The sequence below is a fragment of the Pavona decussata genome, unplaced genomic scaffold (genome assembly GCF_977016875.1).
Source record: "Pavona decussata unplaced genomic scaffold, jaPavDecu1.1 SCAFFOLD_108, whole genome shotgun sequence".
NCBI lineage: Eukaryota > Metazoa > Cnidaria > Anthozoa > Scleractinia > Agariciidae > Pavona > Pavona decussata.
The window spans coordinates 26,621-45,116 of record NW_028145522.1 but is presented as its reverse complement, the minus strand read 5'-3'; the positions used below and the strand labels follow the sequence as shown (position 1 = coordinate 45,116).

Here is an 18,496-nt window from a genome sequence, read left to right as displayed (position 1 = left end):
CAGGAAACATCTGTGCCAGAAAAACAAGTTTTTAAAACAAAGAACTCTGTTTCTTTGCTGTTTCCAAATGCCGCATTTTCACACCTCTGATCAGCCCCCAAACGTGAACCTCAGTGTCAGCTTAGAACAAGTGAGATCAGAGAGTGAGAGCTCTGTGAGTTTTAAAATAAAATCACTGGCCTTGGTTGAGTAACTGTTTCAGAACTTTACTGGTAACACTATGCCGTCCCAAGCAGAGAAATTGTGGTACATCACGGTTGCTGATGGTAAAGCTAAGGTTGTCAGAAATGGCCTTGCTTTGAAAAATTCAAGGGGAGAAGAATATGGATGTTTACTGGATGTAAGCACGTCCGTCGGCCCACAGAAAAACCGGGAAAGGATGATCCAGGTAGGAAACTTTTTCATCAGTGGTTGCATGAAAAGTAAAAATGCTTTGTTTCAGGGCCGCACCTAACGACAAGTTTCGGTGTAAAATAGGGAGAAAAATTCGCCTTAGGCTTTCGGCCTCGATTAAAAGAATGCACTCGGATTTTCGTAACTCAAACGTGGCCTAAATATAAGAGTAAGAGATTTGCAAAGGGAAAATCATGGCCCCCTAAGGTTCTCCGAAAGGTCTTATTTGCCGTTTTTGGCAGTAAAAACTAGACAAACTAGGCATCAGCTAACATTTCCGGAAAGAAAATAGTTCCCTAGAGTAGAAAAGTCGTAGAAAGTTCATTTCACCTAGCATTTTCCCAAAGGAAAATTTTATTCCCTAACATTTTCGGTCCGTTAAAATTTTAGCTAAGGAATCCGAATAGATAAAATTCTTCTAGCTAATGAAAACATCACTTTAAACAGACTTCAAAAACCATAAGGTACTGTTGTTCGGCTTTGGTATCCGGTCGTTTCGCTGTACATGTGACTATTTCTCGTTCTTAAAGTCAGTTTGACGAAAAATTATCTTAGCTTATCTACGTTTCACAGTGATTACATGAGAAGTCAAATGAGTTTTAATATGTAAAATGCCAAATGAATTATAACTACATGCATGTAGATCTAGAGAGACCAAATCAGTAGACCAATATATAGACTGAGGTTTTCAGTGACTACTTAAATTATGGTCTCTTCACTTCAAAATCTGCACGCTGAAGTATGACTCTGACAATAATTATGCTAAGTTAATATAATCCGCACTGGTTCTGAATTGAAAACGGTTAGGGTGAATGAGGGCGCGAATGTATTGCTCTTTTCTTTGTTTGTTTTATCCACTCCAACAAAAAAAGAGACGTCACACGAGAAACTTTGCGAATTGCCCTATGCCACAAAACGTTCCCTGTCTTTTCTATTTTATTTTTGTTTCATTTATCTTTTGAAAAGCGCGTGCCAGCAGAGTCTCGGGAGCGCCGCTGCGTGATATCCCACAAAAACGGCGGCGACGTTGCGAGAGGTCTCGCGTGAGTAGTGGCGGTCATTCTCGCGGGCTCACAAAGTGATCATGGCTCACGTAACCTAGCCTGCGATGAGAACGCCTGATCAGTTCTGCGAGGCCCGTTTCTCGAAAGTCCCGGTAACTTACCGGGCTCGATAAGTATATTTTTAAATGTTTTTTCGCCGATTACACAAAATGATTACAGGCATGGTACTTGGCCAATGTTAGCCCAAAATTATAAGATTTTAAAATTTATTGTTCAAAGCTAACAAAAATTGACTTCTGTTAAGAAACATTATTACCAAAATCACTTGGCGGGCCCAGTAAGTTACCGGGACTTTCGAGAAACGGGCCCCAGATCGCATGTTATTGCTCACGCTGTTACGAAAAACTGGTCGAGAATGCATCCGAACTAATCCCAGTTTTCTTTCTTTCTCTTTTTGTCAAAGCTGAAGTTAGAACAAGGTGAATCAACTGGTAAAAGCGCAAAATTGGCATTACTTTGTACTAAGTACTTTAATCGCTTTGCATCAAGTCCACCATTTGATGATTGCTCAAGTCGAGATTCTGAAAAACTGGCCAAAGAGCTAAAAGACGCACTCACAACACTGTACGCTCAAAATGCTGAGAAGGCTGCTGACAAGGAAACTCGTGCAACCCCCACAGAAGATGTAGAATGCCAAGATACTCGTATTAATGTTGACATTCTCCATGATGGCGACACACTGTCGCAAGAAGCTGAAGAATTAGGTGAAATGGAAGTAGAATCCGCAGCAACGAGTCGGCGTACAACTGCCGAAACCCCTGTTTCCACGAACCAGCTGCAAAAGGGCAAGAAACGGCTCATGTTTTCGGGTGAAGTACCAGAAACATCAAAAAAGCACAAAGATGATGACCTACAACGCTCCTGCGATGACTGTCTTGTTAGTGGTAGGTGTAAAGTTTATGCTTACTTCTGCAAAAATGTTTTGTGGATAGGGAATATGAATAATGAGAAAGGGGAATCCGTCCTAGACTCTGACCACGTCTGCTACAGTGATTGATGGCAGTGAATAACGAAATAATATTAAACGTCAGTACATGCACAGCCGCCCCCTATTTTTTCGGAGAGGAAGGGGGGGGGGGGGGGGGGCTGTACACAGGCTAAATTAAGACTTCCAGTTTTTCTCTCGTTTTAGATGTCATGGGAAAGGAAATTGACTAAACATGTCTTGTTCATTCAGTTCCTATACAATAACCTGCATAATTACATGTAGTTTCCTGTCGCAAACATTCAACTCTAAATTTTTTGTTTTGTTTTTTATTTTACATCTGACTGGACCCATTACTGTGTAATGTGTGTCCTACTAGAAAATACTGAAGATTTTCAGACTGGCCATGATCATGATGTTTTTCAAAGATCTTGTCCAGCTGCCAGACTGGAGTCAGTTGTTCGTTTAGTGATTTGAAAACTTTGATGCTGGGCTGCTGATCATGCAAGTCGCTTCTTAACTTAATAACACATGTAAAAATTAATCTGAGCTTTGTTTGCTCTTTTTGTTTTGATACAGCCACATCACACTTTATTGCTGTTGGAAACTTGGGGTTACCTCCAAAATGTAGGCAGTTTAGAAGAGTGAATGAAAACTTTTTTGACAGCCTGGAGGTTGAGATGCAAAAAAACCCAGGTGGAAGTTATGGGTCTCTTTTTGTATTAGTCAAAGGGATTTCAGATAAGAACGAGTGGAAGGCTGAGGAGAAAGACTCATATCAATATGAAGTTCTGGGTGGAACACATCTGTCATTGGCCACCAAAAAACTTCATGCGAAAAATCCTGAAAACCAGCACTTCTCAGGGAGAATGTGTAGGGTATATGTTGGCCTCTCTGATGAACAGGCAATTTATTTAGGTGCCATGCACCAACAGTCATCTATGTTTCAACATGACATTTCATACAGGGAGGAGGTTAGTCAAATGAATATAATTATTTAATGTTTGATTGACGTTTTAATTTTACAACAAATTACTGTCTTCTTCAAACTGTTACTTGTACATGTATTCCCTTGTTATTGTTTGTAATTTTTGGCTAAAAGAGAGAAGCTAAGTTAAGGAAAGGGACAAATTAAAATAATATTATATTACTTGTGCTGACAACTTGCCAGCAATGTGCAAAGAAATCTAGATATTATGATTATCTTGCATTATCATTATGATTATCCTCAGGTTGAGAGATGTCGTTTTCAGTTATTTGGTCACGAGAATATTTCTGGTGATCCACCTGCAGAACCACGGCCATCTTGGAGGGATGACTGTTCTTTAATACTACACAAAGAGGTAAATTTATGTGCATGTACTGAAGCAAAGGTATTTACTGGACAGTCTGCTTTAAAATGTATATGCTTAGTCAAATCTCTTTCAAAAAAGTATATAATAATGCACCATTTCAATTTCACATTGATCTGTTTTATGGTGGTATCATTAAAATGGTAATGAAAGTAATGTTACATGTTTGCTGTATATATGTACATTTGCAGAAAAAGGCCCTTAGTGAAGTTTTTGCCATGGCCAGAGTTGGTAAGGATGTCTGGACAGAATTCGAAGAGATCAACACTTTGTATGAGAAGGGAGGTTTGAAGGATCAGAAAGTGAACAGCGTAGATGTTATGCGTGGAATTGTAAACATGAAACAATGGCACATGAAACCTTTAAGTAACCTGAGTGATGAACAAAGACTTTCTTTGTTAAGAAAGGTAAAATAAAGTTCTGTAATACATCAAGAAAACTTAAATTTGCTGTAAGATAATAACCCTGTTGTAAGTTCAGTGCATTTTCCAGCTGTCTTTTGGTGACAAAATGCCATGATGTCACCATCATTTGAGGATCAATGTCCCAGCTAAATTAGTGATATATAGTTAAAACTAATGACAAGAGTGTGATTGACCTAGTTCAAAGTTGCATATTTAATATTAACTATTAGCTGTCAAGAGGAAAATAGGAATATATTCAATGACAAAGCTATTTTAAAATACAGATTTAGAGTTAACCATATACATGTGCTTAGGGCCAAAGAGGGGTATTTGCACAATTGTAATGGATAGCTTAAAACACATTGTACCTGAGGTGATGTCATGACTTGGCCTGGACCAAGTGACTCAAGACTTCAGTTGGTCAACTTTAAAAAAAATTTGTACCTCTGGTGCGATTTTTTAATCCCAAAACCAAGTGGGTTGCCAAAAAAAAAATGGTTGGTTCACTATCTAAAATGTACGGTAAGCACCCAAGGCCAGAAAACCTGTATGCTGTATATTTATTTGAAAGAAACACATACAGCTTATTGATCCAGTTTAATATTGTGAATGTCTTTTCATGCAGGTGAAAGAAAAGAAAATCAGTTTAAAAGAACTGAAGGAAGAAGCTCGTGAAGTGAAAGTTCTTTCTCAAGTGCAAGGGGCCATTTTAAATTTTTTTAATATGGAAAACTGGCAGGATGCTGTGGAAAAGTTTGGAGGCAGTGTTTCCTCGGAAAGGCTTTTGCAATTTAAGGTATAATTATTAAGTCAGTCAGGTTAACTTAAGTTATGGCTATTTCATAATTTCAGTGCTCAGGGGTTTCAGTAATATCTCAATCAGGTGCAAGTTTGTGTGCAGCAATTAGAGAATTGCCTTATATTCCTGCAGGTAATAAACTTTTGCTTTGATAGGTGTAAATTGTTTGCAAGTTCACATAAACTCGTATTGAAGTGGTTGCGACCTCTATTGTAGGGTGGTTACATGACATAATCAGCTCAGCTTACAGTAGCACAGCTCATTCTGGACACTGAACCAATACTGTCATAGATTTTTATGTCATTCTTCAACTTTGATTCTAAATACAGATTCAAAACAAACCTTATAGTAGGCTTCAAAACCGAACCTTATACAGCAAAATACATGTACATTCAATTAGTCTAGGGAAAACATACAACCATTTCTGAGCATATTATAAAGTTCAGTGTTAAATGTTCATGTGATCACATTTTTTACTGAATGATCGGTGAGTGTGTCTGAAATACATCAGTCTGCATGTCACACAACAATGATTCAAAATAATCTGTGACGAATACAAAAATCTTAGACTAGTCTGACCTCAGTCCAGCGAGAACGTTTGAAAGGTTGCAGTAATGTTATCCTGAATGTTTATCAAGCCAATGACAATTTTTTTAAATTTTACACTAACATTATTCTTTACAATATCCCCTTTTTGTTACATGTACATGTGGGGTAATTTCTTTAAAAATGCAGTTTTTGTTTGTACACTGTACTGTAGGGTGATTTTGAGAAGCTTCATGAATTTAAGATGTTACTAAAACATCTTGAAAAAAAGGGAGAGCCAACGTACGAGGGACATGGTGAGATCATCATTGATGGATCTGATGGCGAGACAAAAGGCCGTGTTGTCTTTTCAAAGTATGAAAATGTTGATGTTTCATCTTCATACTTTGAAAATGGGGCATTTTTGACTATTGGACATGTTGGATGGCATTCTGAGGTAAGGGCATAAATTTCAATTTGAGGCAATTTGTATATTAGGTAATCACATGTTTTCAAGCGCAATTTGGATTAAATATTAAGCAATATAGACAGTAAATTTTTTCAGTAAGAAATTGGCGATTGCAATTTGTGGTCAAAATTTACAAGTGCTTATTTATTCCAAATGACACGAGAAAAATCATATGATTGCTTATTAATAATACACACGAAAATTTGTAAGATAGCTTATAATTTTGCAGAAGCAAGGCAGGTGAATCACTAGCAAAAATAATTTATTCATCACACGTTCAGTCAAAACAAAAGTTTTGCCCATGTTTTTAACGATTTTTGAGCTGCAAAAACCAGCTAAGCAGTTATAAGCTATAGCTATTAGTTGCTTCTTTGTTTTTCAAGTGTCTATAAAAGGCATTGTTATCATTACCTTCAGCATTTCTGACCAGTTCACCTTCGCCTTGTTTGTTTTTGTTATCTCAGCATAAAGTGGCCTGAGCATTAATTTTGAGTGTAAAGTTCAAGGGATCATAATTTTTGATTCAATTGGTATACTACCTCCTCTTTAAAGACATCACTTTCTCCAAACAGACAGCCAAAAAGCAGAACTTTTCGCACTGCAGTTCTTGTTTTAAATAGAGCCGTTTTTCAGCCCTGTTGTGGTTGCGGTTGTGAAAGAAAACCTGCATGCTCTAGACAGCGGCCATTATTTTCGCTCACAGCTCATCGATGTACCTGAACTTTGTGCAATTTAATTTGGAGACTGCATTAGATTGGCTCAATTTCAATGCCTTCTTTTATCAACCAATGACAATCCTCTTTTTTTTCTCTTATTTACACTGTATTTCCTTTTTCCTGCACCGAATAACTGTTTAATTTCTGCCTCATGTGTCCTGAAAACTGCATTTCTCTTAGCCAACAGAACAGAGATATTTTTTCAGTTACTGTATTTGAGGATTAACGGAGGACCATTGCTGCACTATGTAACAATGTGGGTATTACAGTATACAGTTTGCATAGTACAATTAACACTAAAACTATAGTTTTCTTGTCTATCATTTTTTTGATATAGGACATAGATGCAGACATCAGCACTACAGTTGATATGGCCATACAAATAAATTTTAAAAGGCTTATGACCATGTTCAACATCGTTATTGTATGTCCTACTGCATCAGTACACAAAGTACAGGAGAAGATTCTGTCTGCTGGAGCAGCCCAGATCCAAACAGGCTTCATAGCAAAGAGAAAAGCTCTATCAAATTCCAAAGGTAAATGTCTCTATTTGTAATCATGAAACAGAAGCGTTTAATGCATGACTTGAATTGAACCCCTACTGATTATAGTCAGGGTCATGCTACCATTGGACAACTTTTTTTTACCTGTTATGTATGCTTTACTTCAAATTTTAATAACTTATAATAAATGAGTGTCATGAAGGTAACAAAAACAATACAAATTTGGGCTTGGAAAGGGAAGTCAAACCCCACAACTGAGCAGCCACCTTCCTAATTCCCTAAAGCATGTGGCTTTAAATGTATTGTGCCCAGAGAAGATAATTAATTTGGTAACAAGTTCTAATCTACATGTTACATATCTTTCAGACTTACTGATGTCTGAGGTTGTGGACTGCTTTGTTGTGGGCCACTGGGCATTATCCCACAAGAAGCTGACGGAAAGACATGTGTCTAGACAAATCACAAACCTTGTGGAGGTTGAAATGGCAGGAGAAGGTTACCCTCAAGAATTGTATGAAACACTCATACAAACATTTTCAAAAGAGGGTGATCTTCTCCTGGACATTGGAAGTGAGACTGGTAAATTTTGTTTTTGTCATTTTATACACATTTTAAATTAAAACACTTTGCAATGCTGTCCGCTTAGATTCTTTAAGTATTTTTGTATACATTCAACCATGTGCAGCAATAAAAATTATATTGTGTAAATTGTACATTTGGGGATCTTCGGATGCCTTCCTGATCATCAGACTGATAAGTAGAAAATGGAATGAAAGTTTGGACTGTTTTTACATATTACTGTGATATATGTTAGTAAGTTCTCGTTTGACGAGAGTGTTATCATTTTTAGGAAATGGGATGCTAGCAGGCTTGAAGCTGAAGAGGACCAGCATCTTCATTGGGCAAACTGGAGAAACGAACCAAAGTGAATTTGTGGCAATTCTGAGAGAGAAAGCTCTTTTGTCCGAAGGCTCCCAGTAACAGGCTGTATTTTCAGTTTGTTTTCATTGACTGCAATATGTTTTATCGTTCATTAATAATTATTAATGTAGTAAATATTTTTCTGTCAGTTTTTCATAAACTTCATTTTATATCTCAATAGGTTAAGAACTAGTTGCTAGTAGCAATGAAAAGCGTTTCTTTCACCGTTTTGTACAGACTGTGCACTTTCAAGTTTGTAGAAACCATGATTAAGTACCTAGAATATTCGCGGTTATCGTCCTTTATCCAGCAACGAGTGCTGGAGAGAAAATCGCTAGCACTTGTGATTGCATACCATTGAGAATACAGCTGCCTCCAGCCGCAGCGAACTGTAAAGTAAAATAATTCTAGGACAAGTGTTGAGAGGACCCGAAATTCGGATTCGATATCTAAGTGATCGTTTTTCCTCGAATTAGTGTTAAGGGGGCGGGGGATGAAATTCGGAAAACATGTTGCGTTTATTAGATAGAAGTGATCTTTTTCCCTCTAATAAGTGCTGAGAAGGTCTGAAATTGGGAAAACTTGTGAACTTAAATAGCAATGATCGTTTTCCACGGATAAGTGTTTAGGGAGTCCGAAATTCGGAAAACCTCTACAGTTTTCCCCGACTAAGGGGGTCCGAAATTCGGAAAACATTTTGAGTTCATTAGATAGAAGTGATCGTTTTTCATCGGATGATTGTATAGAGAGGGTCCGAACTTCGGAACACCTCTCAAGCTAAAAGTAATGATCGTTTTTCCTCGGATAATTGTAGAGAGGGTCCGAAATTCGGAACACCTCTCAAGCTAATAGTAATGATCGTTTTTCCTCGGATAATTGTAGTGGGGGTCCGAAATTCGGAACACCTCTCAAGCTAAAATTAATGATCGTTTTTCCTCGGATAATTGTAGAGAGGGTCCGAAATTCGGAACACCTCTCAAGCTAATAGTAATGATCGTTTTCCTCGGATAATTGTAGAGGGGGTCCGAAATTCGGAACACCTCTTAAGCTAAAAGTAATGATCGTTTTTCCTCGGATAAATTTTAGGGGGTCCAAAATTCGGAACACCTCTCAAGCTAATAGTAACGATCGTTTTTCCTCGGATAAATGTAGTGGGGGTCCGAAATTCGGAACACCTCTCAAGCTAAAAGTAATGATCGTTTTTCCTCGGATAAATGTTTAGGGGGTCCGAAATTCGGAACACCTCTCAAGCTAATAGTAATGATCGTTTTTCCTCGGATAAATGTTTAGAGGGTCCGAAATTCGGAACACCTCTCAAACTAAAAGTAATGATCGTTTTTCCTCGGATAAATGTTTAGGGGGTCCGAAATTCGGAACACCTCTCAAGCTAAAAGTAATGATCGTTTTTCCTCGGATAAGTGTTTAGGGGTCCGAAATTCGGAACACCTCTCAAGCTAAAAGTAATGATTGTTTTTCCTCGGATAAGTGTTTAGGGGGTCCGAAATTCGGAACACCTCTCAAACTAAAAGTAATGATCGTTTTTCCTCGGATAAATGTTTAGGGGGTCCGAAATTCGGAACACCTCTCAAGCTAAAAGTAATGATCGTTTTTCCTCGGATAAGTGTTTAGGGGTCCGAAATTCGGAACACCTCTCAAGCTAAAAGTAATGATTGTTTTTCCTCGGATAAGTGTTTAGGGGGTCCGAAATTCGGAACACCTCTCAAGCTAAAAGTAATGATCGTTTTTCCTCGGATAAGTGTTTAGGGGTCCGAAAATCGGAACACCTCTCAAGCTAAAAGTAATGATAGTTTTACCTCGGATAAGAGTCAAGGGAGTCCGAAATTCGGAAACCATCGCAAGTTAGATATTAGTGATTTGTTTTCTTCGACAAAGTGTTGAGGGGGTCCGAAATTCGGAATTTCCTGTTTGGAACACTAAACTGTATTCTTGTTATTAGGCTTGCTCGAAATGGAATAAAATAGTGTGATTTTGACGGAATTGTAATATTTTAAATCGTGCCTCTAATGAACTTGACGGAAAGCAAATTTTCTTCCGATGAAATGCTCTACTTCGCACGGATTGGCAAAATTCTTCGGTGCGTTGTGGTTATCTTGCACCGAATTTCTCTAAAATGTAATGCCACAAATTAGTTTGGAACGCGTTAAACATAATTTATGTTGTTAATCACAGTCGTGTGGATTCAGGTAGGAGATATGAAGTGTTAGAGTGAGAGACGAAGTCAGGAAGATTAAGCGTCGTATGAAGACGACTGTTGGACGGGATCGTGAAACACTGCGATCAGAAGCAGACGGCTGACGGTAATGTCTCTTTCCAAATAAGAAGACGTGATCTATTAACATGGACCGAACCTGTTTAATTATTGGTGCGTCTGTAAAATTTTTCGGACTCGCGCTTTTTGGCAGAAACGATTGAACGATTTTTTTTTTCATTTTCGGCATCCTAAACGAAGAGTGTTTGAATTTTAAAGTTTAAGTTTCTATTGTAGTAAAAGTGTTTTAGAGATGAGGATATTTTCAACGACAAATTTAAAGATAAAATGGCCCGAAATTTGATATGTGCAACATATTATTTTCTTGATCAAATAAGCCTCATAGTTTTCAAATTATCAGTAGACCCCAACCTTGCGTCGTAAGAATCAAAATATGAACGGGATAATTACTAAACTGGGACGAGTTGCTGTATTGGAGACGATGTTAGGGTTATTTCATTGTACGTTGCTGTAATTACAATGAAAACATGCTACCAAATGAGTTATAAATAAACATGCAGATATACAAAAAGCATCATCCGAGCTTTTCGGGGTGTACTGAGCATTTTTGTCAGAGAAATATAGCATTAAGCTGGCGCATTTTTGTGGTGGAAAGTACACACATAATGTATATTATTTATGTGCGGCCCAACTTGACCAAAAGCTGCAAATACTGTAAAAACAGTGACTAAGATAGTCCTGCACGTGTTTGAATATAAATTCCGTCTGTGGTCTATTTATGATATATGATTTATTGTTTTATATATAAATATATATATGACATTTTATATGTAACCAGTTCAGTGCAAATGTGTAGTAAGCACAATTGCACACTAGAGGAATTTTTTTCTTCGTTTGTTGTATGAGAAAACAGTTTGCCAGAAAAGCTGGTTATAAATAGAAAATGAACGTGCCGCTTTATCACCTAAGCTATCCCGTTCTCGTGCATGATTCATTACTTAGATATGATGAAAACAAAAATACGTTAGTGTGTTAAGAGAAGTCAAAATGCTTATTAGTTTTGATCTATAGACTGATAAATGGCTTATCATGCGGCAGGACTTTCAGGAGAGGCGCGTCAAGCGTTGCCCCTAGAACCCAAGTCGCTTGTCTCCAGAGCATCTCGAGTCATGCATGCTCCCACAGACAATATCGAAATCTAGGTGCTCAAACAACATCTTTTGGCACTACTTCGTTCAGTGACATTTCCAAAAAAACTCAGTCTTGCTCAAGCGTAAAACGGTAGGCTTTTATTGCGTAATAGTTATAAGTATTAAAACAAATTATGTACACTCGCTCATCTTTGAAACAAGTATTACAGCACTTCCTTCCCGCTCCCTCGGTTTCTACGACTTTGGGGTGTACGTGGTGGAGAAGCGCCATTTAATCATTCTTACCTTTGTTTGTTTTGCGTCTTTGGTTCTTATACCACTTAGACCATTTCATCTATTGAAGGTTTGGTTTGGTTTCGTTTAAATGCGTGATATGTCTTACAGCCTTTCTTGTTGAGATCTATTTAATAAAAGACTTTTTAATTATTGTTTGGGCCGTGTACAAGTAAGCTTTATCGTGTAATTTCTGAAATGCCATGCCAGGACATTAGTTCTCGTTGTAAAATGTTGTGCTCCTATGTTTCTTTGACCTTTTCCGCCTTTCTTTACGTTTTCTTTAACGTCTTAACCTGTTGTAGAGCTATGCAACAAATAAATGAAGGCCGGCTGAAGTCTGTTTAGGTTATGGCTGTGTTTTGTCATGGCCTTGCGGCTCCACTTTGTCTGTCGGTTGTGGGAGATTAATCACGGTTTTCCGTAATTCTTTTTCTGTATGCCTGAGTCTGCCGACTGTGTTTTGAATATGTCATTATACGAAAAGACAGGACCACAGTTAAACTCTCTAGTTGATTTCATCAGTTGCCAGGAATGGCAACGCCATATTTCTTGCAAGATATGAAACATCAGTAATTGCAAAACAAACAGAACGGGAGGGCAAATTGAAAATGAAGAGAAAGCCGGAAAGCCACGGAACTCATAATTCACATAAACAAATCACGTTTGAACGCCTAATTTGAAACTAGCGACACGAGTTCACTACAGGGCTCTATTCAAATCCCCCAGTTTAAAGTAGTAGTAGTAGTGGTAGTAGTAGTAGTAGTAGTAGTAGTAGTAATAGTAGTAGTAGTAGTAGTAGTAGTAGTAGTAGCAGTAGCAGTAGCAGTAGCAGTAGCAGTAGCAGTAGCAGTAGCAGTAGCAGTAGCAGTAGCAGTAGCAGTAGTAGTAGTAGTAGTAGTAGTAGTAGTAGTAGTAGTAGTAGTAGTAGTAGTAGTAGTAGTAGTAGTAGTATTAGTAGTAGTAGTAGTAGTAGTAGTAGTAGTAGTAGTAGTAGTAGTAGTAGTAGTAGTAGTAGTAGTAGTAGTAGTAGTAGTAGTACTAGTAGTTTCAGGCGCTAAATGTCCGTCGTTTGGATCAGGCCTTCCCCATTGACCTCCACTGGACCAGGTTTTGCGCGACACGGCACAAGTACTTTAGGAAACTATCTTAGTCGTTCCTCTAACTCGTCCTTGGTCAACCTCGGTTAGTTGTGTGTCCCCGGGGCGTCCAGAACGTAATGCAGGTTGTCCAACGGTTATTTGTTCTTCTCGCTACATAACCATCCCAATTCCATTTAAGATTGTTTATCATTTCCATGATATCCCAGTTCAAAGTAAACTCGCAAGAAATCGGTACAGAAGAAGCTAAATTGGTCCCGAATGACGGAAAGAAATAGAGGCGAACATGGGGTACGAGTTCTGCAGGCCTTCCACCATTGTTAATTAACCTAAACTTATGACTATTGCTTCAGATGTATGAGAACGGAAAGTCCGACTTTAACAGAGCTGAGCCGGTTTGGATTTCTTTGAGTTCACCATTTAATCTTCTTTATGAAGTTCTCGCAATTCATGCTACATTTGAAGAACCAGTTTTCATGAACTACACTCATATTTAGTATTGAAGAAATTTCTCTCTACAATAATTTGCATTTTCCCCTACATTCACTCACCTTTTGGGCTTTTAGCTGTCAAAACACACAATCGCAAAATCCTGTTATTCGGAAATTACGTTTGCTTCGTCTTGCCTCATGCTATTTACGGCCTTGTGAAAAACCGTAAATATTCCGAATGAAGCGATGTCTGATTTTAAATGTGTGTACATTGTTTCGATTTCAGACAAACGTAAAAGTCTATTACGAAAACCACGTGGAGTCACAAGGCCAGGCATTAACTGTCACGCATTGCTCATTGTGAATTATCCCCCTTGCATGCGTCGATGTTCATCGAACCCTTTCAGAGAGGAATCCTTATTTTTGAATTATTCTTGAACTGGCACAAAGTCTCTCCGCTTTTCTCGGATTTTTTCTATCGGGTTCTGTTACTGATCTAGTTTAAAAAGTGTTTGAGTATTACGTTTTCAATAAATATATACATAATTTATATTGTTATTCACAGTCGTGTGGGTTCAGGTAGGAGTTATGAAGTGTTAGAGTGAGAGACGAATTCAGGAAGATTAAGCGTCGTATGAACACGACTGTTGGACGGGATCGTGAAACACTGCGATCGAAGCGGACGGCTGACGGTAATGTCTCTTTCCAAATAAGAAGACGTGATGTATTAACGTGGACCGAACCTGTTTAATTAATGGCGCGTCTGTAAAATTTTTCGGTCTCGCGCTTTTTGGAAGAAACGATTGAACTATTTTTTTTTATTTTCGGCATCCTAAACGAAGAGTGTTTGAATTTTAAAGTTTAAGTTTCTATTGTAGTAAAAGTGTTTTAGAGATGAGGATATTTTCAACGACAAATTTAAACATAAAATGGCCCGAAATTTGATATGTGCGAAATATTATTTTCTCGATTAAATAAGCCTCATAGTTTTCAAATTATCAGTCCCCAACCTTGCCTCGTAAGAGTCAAAATATGAACGGGATAATTACTAAACTGGGACGAGTTGCTGTATTGGAGACGATGTTAGTGTTATTTCATTGTACGTTGCTGTAATTACAATGAAAACATGCTACCAAATGAGTTATAAATAAACATGCAGATATACAAAAAGCATCATCCGAGCTTTTCGGGGTGTACTGAGCATTTTTGTCAGAGAAATATAGCATTAAGCTGGCGCATTTTTTTGGTGGAAAGTAAACACATAATGTATAGTATTTATGTGCGGCCCAACTTGACCAAAAGCTGCAAATACTGTAAAAACAGTGACTAAGATAGTCGTGCACGTGTTTGAATATAAATTCCGTCTGTGGTCTATTTATGATATATGATTTATCGTTTTATATATAAATATATATATGACATTTTATATGTAACCAGTTCAGTGCAAATGTATAGTAAGCACAATTGCACACTAGAGGAATTTTTTTCTTCGCTTGTTGTATGAGAAAACAGTTTGCCAGAAAAGCTGGTTATAAATAGAAAATGAACGTGCCGCTTTAACACCTAAGCTATCCCGTTCTCGTGCATGATTCATTACTTAGATACGATGAAAACAAAAATACGTTAGTGAGTTAAGGGAAGTCCAAATGCTTATTAGTTTTGATCTATAGACTGATAAATGGCTTATCATGCGGCAGGACTTTCAGGAGAGGCGCGTCAAGCGTTGCCCCTAGAACCCAAGTCGCTTGTCTCCAGAGGATCTCGAGTCATGCATGCTCCCACAGACAATATCGAAATCTAGGTGCTCAAACAACATCTTTTGGCACTACTTCGTTCAGTGACATTTCCAAAAAAACTCAGTCTTGCTCAAGCGTAAAACGGTAGGCTTTTATTGCATAATGGTTATAAGTATTAAAACAAATTATGTACACTCACTCATCTTTGAAACAAGTATTACAGCAATTCCTTCCCGCTCCCTCGGTTTCTACGACTTTGGGGTGTACGTGGTGGAGAAGCGTCATTCAATCATTCTTACCTCTGTTTGTTTTGCGTCTTTGGTTCTTATACCACTTAGACCATTTCATCTATTGAAGGTTTAGTTTGAATCGTTTAAATGCGTGATATGTCTTACAGCCTTTCTTGTTGAGATCTATTTAATAAAAGGCTTTTTAATTATTGTTTGGGCCGTGTACAAGTAAGCTTTATCGTGTAATTTCTGAAATGCCGTGCCAGGACATTAGTTCTCGTTGTAAAATGTTGTGCTCCTATGTGTCTTTGACCCTTTCCGCCTTTCTTTACGTTTTTTTTAACGTCTTAAACTATTGTAGAGCTATGCAACAAATAAATGAAGGCCGGCTGAAGTCTGTTTAGGTTATGGCTGTGTTTTGTCATGGCCTTGCGGCTCCACTTTGTTTGTCGGTTGTGGGAGATTAATCACGGTTTTCCGTAATTCTTTTTCTGTATGCCTGAGTCTGCCGACTGTGTTTTGAATATGTCATTATACGAAAAGACAGGACCACAGTTAAACTCTCTAGTTGATTTCATCAGTTGCCAGGAATGGCAACGCCATATTTCTTGCAAGATATGAAACATCAGTAATTGCAAAACAAACAGAACGGGAAGGCAAATTGAAAATGAAGAGAAAGCCGGAAAGCCACGGAACTAATAATTCACATAAACAAATCACGTTTGAACGCCTAATTTGAAACTAGCGACACGAGTTCACTACACGGCTCTATTCAAATCCCCCAGTTTAAAGTAGTAGTAGTAGTAGTAGAGTAGTAGTAGTAGTAGTAGTAGTAGTAGTAGTAGTAGTAGTAGTAGTAGTAGTAGTAGTAGTAGTAGTAGTAGTAGTAGTAGTAGTAGTAGTAGTAGTAGTAGTAGTAGTAGTAGTAGTTTCAGGCGGTAAATGTCCGTGGTTTGGACGTAGGCCTTCCCCATTGACCTCCACTGGACCAGGTTTTGCGCGACACGGCGCCAGTACTTTAGGAAACTATCTTAGTCGTTCCTCTAACTCGTCCTTGGTCAACCTCGGTTAGTTGTGTGTCCCCGGGGCGTCCAGAACGTAATGCAGGTTGTCCAACGGTTATCTGTTCTTCTCGCTACATAACCATCCCAATTCCATTTAAGATTGTTTATCATTTCCATGATATCCCAGTTCAAAGTAAACTCGCAAGAAATCGGTACAGAAGAAGCTAAATTGGTCCCGAATGACGGAAAGAAACAGAGGCGAACAAGGGGTACGAGTTCTGCAGGCCTTCCACCATTGTTAATTAACCTAAACGTATGACTATTGCTTCAGATGTATGAGAACGGAAAGTCCGACTTTAACAGAGCTGAGCTGGTTTGGATTTCTTTGAGTTCACCATTTAAACTTCTTTATAAAGCTCTCGCAATTCCAGCTACATTTGAAGAACCAGTTTTAATGAACTACACTCATATTTAGTATTGAAGAAATTTCTCTCTCCAATGATTTGCATTTTCCCCTACATTCACTCACCTTTTGGGCTTTTAGCTGTCAGAACACACAATCGCAAAATCCTGTTATTCGGAAATTACGTTTGCTTCGTCTTGCCTCATGCTATTTACGGCCTTGTGAAAAACCGTAAATATTCCGAATGAAGCAATGTCTGATTTTTAATGTGTGTACATTGTTTCGATTTCAGACAAACGTAAAAGTCTATTACTAAAACCACGTGGAGTCACAAGGTCAGGCATTAACTGGGACGCATTGCTCATTGTGAATTATCCCCCTTGCATGCGTCGATGTTCATCGAACCCTTTCAGAGAGGAATCCTTATTTTTGAATTATTCTTGAACTGGCACAAAGTCTCTCCGCTTTTCTTGGATTTTTTCTATCGGGTTCTGTTACTGACCTAGTTTAAAAAGTGTTTGAGTATTACGTTTTCAATGAATATAAACATAATTTATTTTGTTATTCACAGTCGTGTGGGTTCAGGTAGGAGTTATGAAGTGTTAGAGTGAGAGACGAAGTCAGGAAGATTAAGCGTCGTATGAACACGACTGTTGGACGGGATCGTGAAACACTGCGATCGAAGCGGACGGCTGACGGTAATGTCTCTTTCCAAATAAGAGGACGTGATGTATTAACGTGGACCGAACCTGTTTAATTAATGGCGCGTCTGTAAAAATTTTTTCGGACTCGCGCTTTTTGACAGAAACGATTGAACGATTTTTTTTCATTTTTGGCATCCTAAACGAAGAGTGTTTGAATTTTAAAGTTTAATTTTCTATTGTAGTAAAAGTGTTTTAGAGATGAGGATATTTTCAACGACAAATTTAAACATAAAATGGCCCGAATTTTGATATGTGCGAAATATTATTTTCTTGATCAAATAAGCCTCATAGTTTTCAAATTATCAGTAGACCCCAACCTTGCCTCGTAAGAGTCAAAATATGAACGGGATAATTACTAAACTGGGACGAGTTGCTGTATTGGAGACGATGTTAGTGTTATTTCATTGTACGTTGCTGTAATTACAATGAAAACATGCTACCAAATGAGTTATAAATAAACATGCAGATATACAAAAAGCATCATCCGAGCTTTTCGGGGTGTACTGAGCATTTTTGTCACAGAAATATAGCATTAAGCTGGCGCATTTTTTTGGTGGAAAGTAAACACATAATGTATAGTATTTATGTGCGGCCCAACTTGACCAAAAGCTGCAAATACTGTAAAAACAGTGACTAAGATAGTCCTGCACGTGTTTGAATATAAATTCCGTCTGTGGTCTATTTATGATATATGATTTATTGTTTTATATATAAATATATATATGACATTTTATATGTAACCAGTTCAGTGCAAATGTGTAGTAAGCACAATTGCACACTAGAGGAATTTTTTTCTTCGCTTGTTGTATGAGAAAACAGTTTGCCAGAAAAGCTGGTTATAAATAGAAAATGAACGTGCCGCTTTATCACCTAAGCTATCCCGTTCTCGTGCATGATTCATTACTTAGATATGATGAAAACAAAAATACGTTAGTGAGTTAAGGGAAGTCAAAATGCTTATTAGTTTTGATCTATAGACTGATAAATGGCTTATCATGCGGCAGGACTTTCAGGAGAGGCGCGTCAAGCGTTGCCCCTAGAACCCAAGTCGCTTGTCTCCAGAGGATCTCGAGTCATGCATGCTCCCACAGACAATATCGAAATCTAGATGCTCTAAAAACCTCTTTCGGCACTGCTTTGTTCAGTGAGCTCAATTGTAAACT

General features: G+C 38.0%; 1 protein-coding gene across 1 annotated transcript; it reads left to right on the top strand.

The window, feature by feature from the left end:
• Positions 1–220: 220 nt before the first annotated feature.
• On the top strand, positions 221–9,539 carry LOC146470943 (uncharacterized). Its single transcript, XM_085121355.1, has 10 exons — positions 221–388; positions 1,834–2,341; positions 2,962–3,356; positions 3,615–3,725; positions 3,926–4,141; positions 4,764–4,934; positions 5,698–5,919; positions 6,985–7,183; positions 7,517–7,729; positions 8,001–9,539. Exons 1-10 carry the CDS (start codon positions 221–223, stop codon positions 8,129–8,131), a joined length of 2,334 nt encoding a protein of 777 aa, XP_084977481.1. The 3' UTR covers positions 8,132–9,539.
• The last annotated feature ends 8,957 nt before the right edge of the window (positions 9,540–18,496 follow it).